General features: G+C 36.1%; 1 protein-coding gene across 6 annotated transcripts in view; it reads left to right on the top strand.

The window, feature by feature from the left end:
• Positions 1-12500, top strand: part of LOC135204373 (arrestin homolog) — a 272295-nt gene that overhangs the window by 52327 nt on the left and 207468 nt on the right. For 5 of the 6 annotated variants that reach the window (XR_010312196.1, XR_010312197.1, XM_064234598.1 and 2 more), the window contains exon 2: positions 11121-11165. The exons of the other annotated variant lie outside the window; for it this stretch is intronic. Coding sequence is in view for 3 of the 5 variants with exons in the window: in XM_064234598.1 (XP_064090668.1) it covers positions 11149-11165 (17 nt within the window). In the remaining 2 variants the exon portion in view is untranslated. The remainder of the gene's footprint in view (positions 1-11120; positions 11166-12500) is intronic. 6 annotated transcript variants of the gene reach the window in all.

Genomic DNA, 12500 nt, shown 5'->3' with positions numbered 1-12500 from the left:
AAGTCAGGGGTTTTAGAACTAAAGCTCAACTTGGTTGGAAATTAATATCTAATTGGTAATTTCAATTTCTTATATTAAGCTAATTGTTGAAGTACATTTAACCATGAAATTACTTGATTCTCATTGTACTGATTTATCATTTTTTCCCGAAGAGGCGAAATGAAAAAAATCATAAAAGATTAAACATTTTGTAGCCTACCTGCTATTGCCACTTGAAGAGACTTTCAACCATCTTTCCATAATGGCATTCGGTTAAATGCAGTAACGTAGAATTCTGAATTGTCTGTTTTGGTTTGTAAGTGTAATACCGTGTGTATGAATGCGTGTGCGTATGCACAAACACACACACACACACTATATATATATATATATATATATATATATATATATATATATATATATATATATATACATACATACATACATACACATTACATATATACATACATGTATGCATATACTGATGTACCCATCGAAGATGAAAATACATAATTAGCGCATATAACATGAAACAAACTCCAGCAGAAAATTGGAAGCGACCCAGCAACGACTGAAGTCTGGAACTCGTTGGTCAAAGTCGACGAAATTCGAGTCTGTCGAAGCCAGGTTATATCAAAGAAACCCTTGTAATGACCACTGCTACATAGATGGATAGGAAGTCCGTGAAACTTCGAAGGTCGGGAGACGCTGACTTGACCTTATTTGTCAACAGGAAGAGAGAATGAAGGCAGGACGTTGTATATCCGTCAGCGAAAAGTGTAAAGAAAACTTTGAAATTTCAAGGTTAACGAAGTTCACCTGACCTTGTTCGTCAACAGGAAGACAGACGACTGAACTACATTTTTTTATTGATGACATTAGCTTCGTTTTTGTTTGTGTATGTACACTTACGAGCAGACTTTGGTCATGAGGTCAAAGGTGATTCACTCCATGATTAACTGTCTATCTGTCTAAGTATTTATTTACTTTTATATTTATTTTACTCTCTCACCCCCAAGCTACCTGACTGATAAGGCTCATGATTAGGTTTCCCTGTCTGTCTGTTGGTATATCTAACTGTCTATCTATCTATCTTCATCCTCCACCATCTATGTGTCGTTCCACCTACGTAATCTTATTCCAATCTCCTTCAAATCCCAGAGGAATATTCCACATTCTCCTTCCCCTCTCGGGGAAGTAATCTCTCTTACCCGGAGGTCCGTGTCCCTGTCTCTGCCTTTCTTAACTGTCTAGTCAAAAAGGATTTTAAGTCTGTTAGTCTATTTTAGTGTCTGTAATTTTGGAATCTTCAGGAATAGAGACAAATTTAATTCAGCTCGTGTTTAACTTATGGTTAGTATCCCAGTGGGTTTTTTTTGGATAAATTTATTTTTATTTAGGTTAGTATCCCAGAGTTTTTTTTTTTTTTTTTTGTATCTAAGTTTTTTGTTTTTTGTTAGTATGACTTTTTTATTTACATCGAAAAAACGAACTTCGCGATCTATTGTCCTTACGTAGCCCAGATTAGACAGCCACATTAAAAAGAAAGGAAGGTAGGGAGGAAGGAAAGAAGTTTGATATACCCAGCAGAAGGAAAAACACAAATGCTGAGAGATTTCCAAAGCCAGGGAGTAGTCGCAAAGAAACGTTAATTCTCTTGTAAATACACATGTATTTACAGAAGTGGATGTTAGTGCAACGTCGCGTTGGAACTCTCTCTCTCTCTCTCTCTCTCTCTCTCTCTCTCTCTCTCTCTCTCTCAGCAAGTTATTCCTCCGCCCTCGGCTGGGTTGAACCGATCACCAGTTAATCTCTCTCTCTCTCTCTCTCTCTCTCTCTCAATCACGCCGTGAAATGACCCTCGTGTTTAAGATACCAGCGGGGTATTCAGAATTAAGCTCCACCCTTCTCGGAGAAAGTAGAGAGAGAGAGAGAGAGAGAGAGAGACAAAAAAAATCTCATTTTCCGAAGAACGGTTCCATCATCCTCGCAGACACTTCGAAGAATGAATGACCCCGGCCTCAGTTTTGAAGGAAAGGATCTCGGTCTCGTTAAGGTGGAGGACACCCCATCCTCATTATTGGGAAAGAGGACCCCTCCCTATTTCGAGTAGGTGAGGACACCAGCGTCAGTTTTGAGGGAGAGGACGAAGCCCTCAGCTTTGAAGAGGAAACAAAGTCTCTATTTTTTTTTTTTTTTTTTTTTTTTTTTGGAGAGAGAGGGACAGAACCTAAGTCTCACTTTTAAGCTACATCCTCTGCCTTTATTCCTTGATCGGGACATATTATGACCTCCTATCTTCTTTTCACAAGGAAGACGACCTCTGCCTTTACTTTTAAGGAGAAGGCCTCACGCTCATTTATGAGGAATATGACCCCCGCAGTGTCTGCTCCAAGAGAGAGGAGCCCCACCCCCGTGAACCCTGCCTTCATATCGAAGGGCCCCTGTCTCTGTGAGGTGAGAACCCCGACTTTAGTTGTGATTGAGAGAACCTAGCCCTCGGTTTTGACGGAGAGGACCCTAGCCCCGGTTTTAAAGGCGAAGACCTTCCTCAGTTTTGAGGGAGAGGCTCCTAGCCCCAGTTTTAAAGGCGAAGACCTTCCCCAGTTTTGAGGGAGAGGCTCCTAGCCCCAGTTTTGAGGGAGAGGATCCTAGCCCCAGTTTTGAGGGAGGGATTCTAGCCCCAGTTTTGAGGGAGGGAATCCTAGCCCCAGTTTTGAGGGAGGGAATCCTAGCCCCAGTTTTGAGGGAGGGGATCCTAGCCCCAGTTTTGAGGGAGAGGCTCCTAGCCCCAGTTTAGAAGGAGAAGACCCTCGCCTTGATTTCGAAGGAGAAAACCCAGGTCTCTGTTTCGGGGGAAATCAAAGTGATCTCAAAATGCCATTGCAAAGAACCTGCCGTGGCTATTAAGAGATTCTAGACCTGTTCGAGTCTTGAAAAGAAAAGCGTGGTCAAAGATATTTATTTTCTAAAGGAAACTTTCATTCTTGATTTGCCCATTTACCTCGGAGCTTTCTGTAGATGTGTAGGTATTTATTCTACTTCCATTGTGTGTATTTTTCAAGTCGTAGTGTGTTACACAAAATGCAAATCATACTAGTTAATTCTTAAATGTTCATTACATTTTCTAACAGAAACCTTTAACCTTATTCTGGTCATTTTCATCTTTAAAGACAGCACCCAGAATTTTTAAGTAAGGAAATATAGAATTACAGAATATTCTATTGGAAAAGTAAATGCAACTCCTTTTAATTTTTTCCACAAAACCTAAATTCTTTAACTGTGGGCTTTTAGCATTAGTTTTATTTGTAAATGTATAAATGAATAAATACATTATGCTCACCCAACAATTTCTTATTCTCTGACGTAGATTTTACATGTGTGTAAATATCAGAACTGATACTGAATATATGCATCAGAATTTATGTCCCTGTCGGTAAGGTTTTAGTAAGAATAAATTTTGTGAAGCTACATACGTCAAAAATATTAATTACTTATGAAGAACTCATTATTGTCAATAAATATACACAAGAATAATTTTTCCCTTTGTTGTTTCTCGAGCGAAGATTTTTTTTTATACTTCTCAGAATTATATAAAAAAGAATCTGAAAGGATATTTAGTCCTTGTTTTATGTTATGGAGGGAGAGATCTTAAATCTTCTTGCTTTCTATTATACAGAAAGGCGGGGATGGGGCGGGGGGAGGGGTTGTGGGGAGGGAGAAGGGGTGATCCTATATTTTTTTTTTCCATTCCGAGAGAGGAGAGAGAGAGAGAGAGAGAGAGATACTATTACTGAGACAGGTTGCGGGAAAGTTATGTCTGCTTGCCTAACATTTATGGAGAGAGAGAGAGAGAGAGAGAGAGAGAGAGAGAGAGAGAGAGAGAGAGACTATTACTGAGACAGGTTGCGGAAAGTTATGTCTGCTTGCCTAACATTTATGGAGAGAGAGAGAGAGAGAGAGAGAGAGAGAGAGACATTACTAAGACAGGTTGCTGGAAAGTTATATCTGCTTGCCTCACATTTATGGAGAGAGAGTGACCATTACTGAGACAAGGGGAGGTAAAGATATACGAGTATATGCTTGCCTTACATTATGGATAGAGAGAGAGAGAGAGAGAGAGAGAGAGAGAGAGAGAGAGAGAGAGAGACTGCAATTTCTTCCTTACATTCTAGATTGGATATCAAAAAGCCACAAGGAAGAACCAGGAACCGGGACATGTGGAGAAAATAGCCGATATAAATCCCTGTTCCCGAAATAACGAGATTCATTTATATGCAGATGACCCGAGGGGGGAAGTGCAAAAATCTATTCCTCTTTTTTTTTTTTCCCCTAGGAAGTTGGGGGTGGGTTGGTACGTAGCTGGCTTGTGGGGGGTGGTGGGTGGGGGGAAGAGGGCTGGGTATGGGACTATCTGGAAGCGCCAACAGATTGCACCAGCTTCGTCATTACGACCTTAAAGATGCGGTCACTTGCTGTTCCCCTCAAGTTGCTAGGGAGCAAGCAAGCCACTGCTTGCTGAAGCATTTGTGGGTGGGTGGGGGTTGTTGGATGCGGGGGGGGATTAGCCGAAATGGACGTCTGTGCTTGCTAAGCTTTGTGGAAATTGCGACTGAGATTACATATGTATTCGTTGCGTAATATTTGTTTTGGGGGTAATTCCTGGTTTTTTGCAGAGGTTATTCTCTCTCTCTCTCTCTCTCTCTCTCTCTCTCTCTCTCTCTCTCTCTCTCTCTCCAAGGCTTCAACTAAGGTCCAGGGCAAAATGATATCACGCATCCACGCGCGAGCGCAGGTCTTTTTTACTATTGTTTTAGCAGCTATCGATTGGACGACCCTTCAGTATTCCGAATGAAACAAAGACACGGCGAGGCCTTTATCCATATCCGTGACCTACAATGGTGTCATTGCATTCTCGTCGTGTATAGAAGACCAAGTTTTTTTTTGTTATTTCTTTCGTTTGGGTTATATCGTGGTGTACTCTGATTTTGTGGAAATAGTTCTTCCCCAGGGACGTGTTCTTTCACTCCTAGTAATTGGAGGTGATGATGTGAAGTTTTTAATGATGATAGCTTTTCTGCTTAATAATTTTTTAATTTTTTTATTATTTTGGTATTCTGTCAAACCCAGTAACTCTGCTTGATTTAGTACCAGTTTATGTTATAATAAACTTAACAAGTCGCTTTACTGTCTCTAATATCCTTTTGTTTATTTTTTTGTGGGAAAAGGGGCAGGGGGGTTTCCTTATCTTGCCCTTTCTTCAATGCGTCAATGACGATAGTTTATGGGTATAAATTGTTCTCTCTCCAAAGAATACCTATTCCATACGATTGTAAGGGGGTAGTGCCGTCAGTGCACCTCATGTGGTGTAATGTAGGCATTACTTACGGCTCTTTCCAGCATGCCTTCGGCCCCTAGCTGCAACCACTTTCATTCTTTTTACTGTACCTCCTCTCATATACCCTTTCTTCCATATAACTTTACACACTCTCCTAACAGTTGTTTCATAGTGCAACTGCTTTGAGGTTTTCCTCCTGTTTCACCTTTCAAACCTTTCTCCTCTCAATTTCCGTTTCAGCGCTAGAAGACCTCATAGGTCCCAGAGCTTGGCCTTTGGCCTAAATTCTGTATTCAACAATATATTCAGCTCATACGATTGAAGTTCTCAAGATGGTCGCCAAGATTCGCCTCAAACGTCATTTCCGAAACGGAACGTAAATTAACCATAGTAGAACAATTAAGAATGCTTTGAGAAGTCTGAAAAATAGAAAGCAAACCAAATGTGAGCGAAAAATGGCAGAGGCGCCTCACGAAACACCGATGGGACGAGGATAGGAACCAAAATCATTCAAGAATAATCACTACAGTGTGAGATATAAAGGGGAGAGGAACTTTGAGTGAGAAAAAAATCAACTCTCTTCCAAGTAACAAAAGAACTTAAGAAAGGAATAAAGTGATTCATGCAGATTATATGAAAGTGAGAAGTACATAAAAAATATTCACAAAAACAAGTCGATATAAAGTCATTCCCCGAGACTCATCAATGAACGAAAAAAGAATGGCTGAAATTTTAATTTAGCTTTGAAAAGTCCCATCCATCTCACCTTTGATAACATACATACATATATATATATATATATATATATATATATATATATATATATATATATATATATATATATATGAAAGGAAATTGAAACGGAAGAGTAATGCGAGGCCTTTCGACTCAATCTCTGCTAAGTAAAGGACATTGAGTCGAAAGGCCTTACACAGTACTCTTTTGTTTCACTTTCCTTAGTGGTTATTTTGCTCTTATTCATATATATATATATATATATATATATATATATAATATATATATATATATATATATATATATATAAAAGCCGAATAAGAAAACCGTGCAAGACTCTGACCTAAGAATTACCAAAACGTTTGAAATAGCAAGGGAGCGAAACGAAGAAAGGAAATGACACCAGTAACTTAAAAAGGAGCTCAACATGCGGACGAGAAGTCCCGAGCGAATTCGCCCATGTAATATTAATCGCTGTAGATCACTTGGACCCCCGTCGCTATCTGGGTTATTGGATGGGCTTTATGTGCCAAAGTTATGTGGACATTTTCTTATGTTTATATATATATATATATATATATATATATATATATATATATATATATATATATATATATATATATATATATATATATATATATATATATATAATATCCGTAACAAGGACGCAGAATAAGAATATATTTTCATTTTTACGATTTTGTGAATATTGACGCGACCAATTATGAACTGATCCTCGTAATATAGTAAAACAGAGTAGGAATACGGAGCGTAAATTCATAGTCAGTAAAGCTCTATACAAAGTCATTATTCATTATTCATACAGACTCCTAATTACACACAGTATAGTTCTCATACAATGTCATTATTCATACAGAGGCCTAATTACACAGAACATAACGGCAACATCTCGGGAACTATATTTCGAAGCTCCGCTCAAAATGGAGATGAAACGACAAACCTCGATTCTTCGAACGGGAGAGAGAATAAGTCGACACAGTCGAGAATTCCGCGAAATAAGGCGAAAGAAGTCTTCCAGCCCCCCCCCCCCCCCCCCCCCACCCCCCCCCCCCCCCCCCCCCCCCCCCTTTTTTTTTTTAATTTTTTTTTAACGAAGGATATGAAGCGGGACGTTCCTCATATTCTCGCTGATGCAGCGTCTCTCTCTCTCTCTCTCTCTCTTTTCCTCTCTCTATTTTTCTTTCTTTTATTCCTGGGGAGAATATTGTTTTAGGTTTTTTTTTTCTTTTGTGGCTACGACTTAACCCCGAAACTTTACATATCATCGGTTGAGACTTATCAAAGTACTGCGGTATTTTTGCTTTAGTAAACGGTATAGAACATAGTTGCAAGAATTGCAACAGTACACTCAGTAATAATAATAATAATTAATCAATTACGAAAAAATAAAAATTACTCATAGTAGCGTGGGTCTTGAAATGGAGAAACATTTCCTCAGTACAGATTTATCTTTAAATATGTGTACATATAACTGTGGATTTGTTTCTCCAATAATAATAATAATAATAATAATAATAATAATAATAATAATAATAATAATAATAATAATAATAATAATAATGAGATAAAATCTTACACACTGACACATACTTAAGACCCATTTCTGTAGTCATTCATTGCGCCTTTTATTGGCCTGAACAGCGAACATGTACCTGGTTGCTAGTCGAAAGTGAAGGGCTGCAGAAAGCATAGGTTTAGCAACCTCGCTGCTTATTCTCTGATGATAGAAAGTATAGGTGGTAAGGTATTTATGATTATATATTATAATATATTATATATATTATAATATATTATTATATATATATATAGATATATATTAATATATATATATATATACTATAAATGATAACATATAAATGAATAGACCGTATTCCAAAAGCCTAACGATAATCGCGTCTCATTTGTCTGTAATTAATGAATAATAATAAGAGAAAAAACAAGAGAATTTATCTACGGGCCTCTGGGAATGGAATGTTAATGTACCAAATTTTTCTAAGGCCTACGGGTGAAGGATGAGACTTGTTTGTCCTTCTTAGGCCTATCTCCTTGAAAAATATTCCTCGAGAGGGCTGGAGAGGCTGGAATATTTATGACTTTTTAAATTCTTAATCGTCAGTATAAATTGAGAGGAATGAAAAAAGGAAATACTTTTTTTATATTTTTCGTGCATACAATATTTTCCTCATCCACCTTAATTCAGGAAAATTATTTAAAGACGAAACAATTTACGTAATTTTTAATCCTAAATCGTCCTCGTTCAATGACGTCTGAGAAGGCACTCAAATGAGAAGTATAGAGGCCTCTGATAATTTTAATTATAAAACGTCCGCGTAAAATTCTGTAAATTATACTAAAACTAAATTAAAAGACGATTTATTCCGTTGAAAACAATTTTGCTGACGGTACAGCTGCAAATTGCAGTCAAATGAAGGGAATTAGTTCACTGCATGATAATGATTTTGCGCAATTCGGTTGTCGCAGAGAAACCTGCCGTGGGATTTCAAACGTTACGTGGAACCGATGCAAATGGAAATAATTCAAAATGAGACCTGTGCAATTTTTGTGCAGGGAGGTCTACGTTAAGCAGGCAAAAACAAGAATGTTTTACTTTTAATTTGTTATTTGTCTTTGGGGTGGTAGAACCCATGGTTGAACCCATTCCTCCATCAACAGATGTGATACATGAATAGCATTTGTTTTATCGGACAGGGATGAATTCTTAGCACACACGCTTTGCATTTTCAACTAGGATAATTTCTGAATATCCAGCCTGATCAGAATTTTTTTTTTTTTTTTTTTTGTAGCACATAACACCAATGAATATCTAGATTTCTGGATGGATAATTCTCCAACAAATTTCTTTGTCAGATTCGACACAGGAAATAATGAACATCAACTTATTAAAAAGGCCAAGTATAAATCCTAAATATTCCCCAATGTTCGCATGGAGGATAGAGATTTAACTGCCGGATTCATCATCTCACTCATATATTCATGAGGCGAGGTAATGGCTTGTCATACATACAGCATGAACCCTCATTAAGTCGAGAATCCTGCGTTCGGTGAACGGGAAAGTGACTCATAAGGGCGGAGAAGTGTAATGATTCAGTGAACTGGAAAATATCAGATATTCACGGGGTAAACAACCTTTTCCGCTTTGATTATGAGCCGATGATTTGTTTACAAAACAGATAAGATAAGATACAACACTGTACAAAGGTTCATGCGGTGTATTGTAAGAAATGTGTCTTAGTATTAAAGATAAATATTGTTTAATTTGATTGCTTTTTAGATTGAAGTTTATTGCTTCTAAACACATAATTCAGCTACTCAGAAAAAGTAGGCAAAACTTCGTAAAACAGATATTCATTCCTAGGTTGACATATCGGTCTCTAACTCCCGTTGATTATCATATGTCAAGATTTTGCTCAGGCCTAACCATCTACCGAGAGCCTTCTCAGAGAAGCGTCAAGTTTCATATTATACAGAAACATTGTATACGACTAAAAATTCCGTACAGGGTAATCGGTACTGTACTACATTCACCTTATTATTATTATTATTATTATTATTATTATTATTATTATTATTATTATTATTATTATTATTATTATTATTATTATTCAACAAAATAAAGTTACCGTATCTGAAAACAGGGAAGACGAACCAAATACAAGAAAATGCGACGAAGAGGCAGACATATGCAAATTCTAAAAATTGCTTCGTGTCCCCATCACAGCTCTGGGTTCGTCTCTAAATATTACCCTCGTTTTATCCAAGAGGAAAATTTATCAGTCAGTTTCAGATTTCTTTCCCTGAAGCGCTTATCCATCTTGATTTCAGGTTTCTTTCATTATTCACGGATAACTTACAGCTGTCATGGGTTCCTTCTAATATTAAGTATAACTTTCAGAATTTTCGAAAATCTCGGGATATTTTTTTTTTCGTTAGAAGTTCGAAAAAGATCGCTCATGACGCCGGCTGCATTCGGGCTAATAGTGTCTCCATTATCAGATCAGGGGAAGGCTTTAAAGATAGTGGATAGGCGGAGGAAAAGTCTCGGTTTTATCAATATATTACGTTTTTATATGCATCTGAAGTATGCCGAGTTTGACACATATGTACGTATACATATGCAGATAAGTAGATATGAAAATGAATCTGATTTAGCCCTGATGAAGGCCATGAATGCATGGTTGCAACAGCTTTCGTCGGGAGAGTATATAGTGTAGCAAACACATGACTTTTGTCTTTTCCTTCTGAGATTTGTCCTTGGAGACAAAAAGAGAAGACTCAGAAGATTGAAGAGGTATTGGCTTAAAATAGTGAGCGCCACGTGTGCGTCAGCATTCACTGAGAATTGCTTAAGAAAAAGACTGTGCCATAAAAGTATATAATATATCTATATATATATATATATATATATATATATATATATATATATATATATATATGAAAAGTAGGTATAGAGATTCCCAATTTACTCAGAATCTCTATACCTAATTTTCATGCTAATAATTCTGTATTAAATTGATATATATATATATATATATATATATATATATATATATATATATATATATATATATATGCATGTATAATATATATAATTATATATATATATATATCTATATATATATATAAATATATATATATGTGTGTGTGTATATATATACACACACACACACACAATACAATACATACATACATTATATATACACCATGAACAGCAATGGTAAGTACTAAATGTATACAATTTTTTTATGTAGCAAATATTAAAAGACATATGATGATAATATATAACAGTGCCATCCATATTTTCCTGATGCCACATACCGTTGTTTCTTCGTAGTTACTACTATTAGCTGTAGGATGCGATCTGTAGCTTCATATCTGCCCCCATAAATTTCAACTTAGTATGGTTGATTTTATAAGTGCTGAATACATCAATTCGCAAAATAACTAAATGAAACAAGAAGTAAAGCTGTATGAGTAAGTCCTTTGTAATAGGTCTGTATTTGATCAAGAATGTTTTTATTCTTCTCAGGTGGCGTTAGATCTGTAACTCCTTCACCATGATGAACAATGCCAGGTAAGTGAAATGTGGGTTGTAGTGACCGTAGACTGTATCCATTTTTTTTCTTTTTATGATGTTCCTATAGTATGACTTTTCAGTAATTAACGTATTGATATCTATACGTCTGTCTATCTATCTCTCCGTCAATATCTTTATGAATGTATACATATATACACTATGGTTATTTCCATTCAAAAGGATCTTCTCTTCAAATGATAATTTCTTTTTAATATTTTGAAATGCAAGCTTTTTGATGGGAGGATACTTAATATTCAGCTGACTGACATAAGAGCATTTTTAACATCGCTATTGAAATACGCTATGATATGAATATGAATCGCAAATAATAATAATAAACAACCGTATTATAGAGAACAGTCTCCAATTGAGATTAATTGTTTGTTTACCGAATATGCAATTCTGGTACATGGAAAATGGATGCGAAGAGAAAAATTCTGATAAAAAGCCACGCGTATGCATACTATATATATATATATACTATATATATATATATATTATATATATTATATATATATATATGTATGTATATAGATATATAGGTATTATATATATTATATATATTTACTCATGGAAAATATATATATATATATAATATATATATATATATATATATATAGTATATATATATAATATATATATATATATATATATATATGTATGTATATATATATATATATATATATATATATATATATATATATTTATATATATTTATATATATAAGATATATATATATATATATCTATATTTATTTATTTATTTTGTATATACATAGATACATACACTTATATATGACATTATGATGTTTTTATAATGTTAAACGCAACTGAAAGCATTTCTACGTCAGAGAAATATGCTAACCGGGATTAGTGCAAGACTGAAACAGGAAACGTATTGATGAAGCAATAGTAAAAAAAAAAATAATAATAACCAGCGAAATGGTGAAAATATTGAAAGATCTGGAGAAGGGGAATCATTCGATTGTTAATCTTCCCTCTCTTCGCGAAAAGGAAAATTAGGACAGAAGAATTCGGAGGAAGCGACGGACGGATGGATGTGATCTAAGGGAGTCTGAAAGACGAGTTCCGCCCCCCCCCCCCACCCATCCCCTGCAGGAGGAAATTGCTGGAACCGAGGAACTAGAAGAGCAATTGCAGTCAGATTCATGCCAAGTGAAAAAAAAATTCTCTCAGCCACCCGTGAAGAAGTGGAGGAAGAGTGGGGGGGGGGGGGGGGGGAAGGGGGAGAGGGAAGGAGGATGGGAGGAGGAGGAGCAGGGACCTCACTCTCGCCTTCTTGTCCGTCCGTCATGTTTCTGTCTGGATTTGT

Source organism: Macrobrachium nipponense, chromosome 44, assembly GCF_015104395.2.
Source record: "Macrobrachium nipponense isolate FS-2020 chromosome 44, ASM1510439v2, whole genome shotgun sequence".
Taxonomy (NCBI): domain Eukaryota; kingdom Metazoa; phylum Arthropoda; class Malacostraca; order Decapoda; family Palaemonidae; genus Macrobrachium; species Macrobrachium nipponense.
Note: the sequence above shows the minus strand (reverse complement) of the source record. Positions and strands in the feature narration are given on the sequence as shown.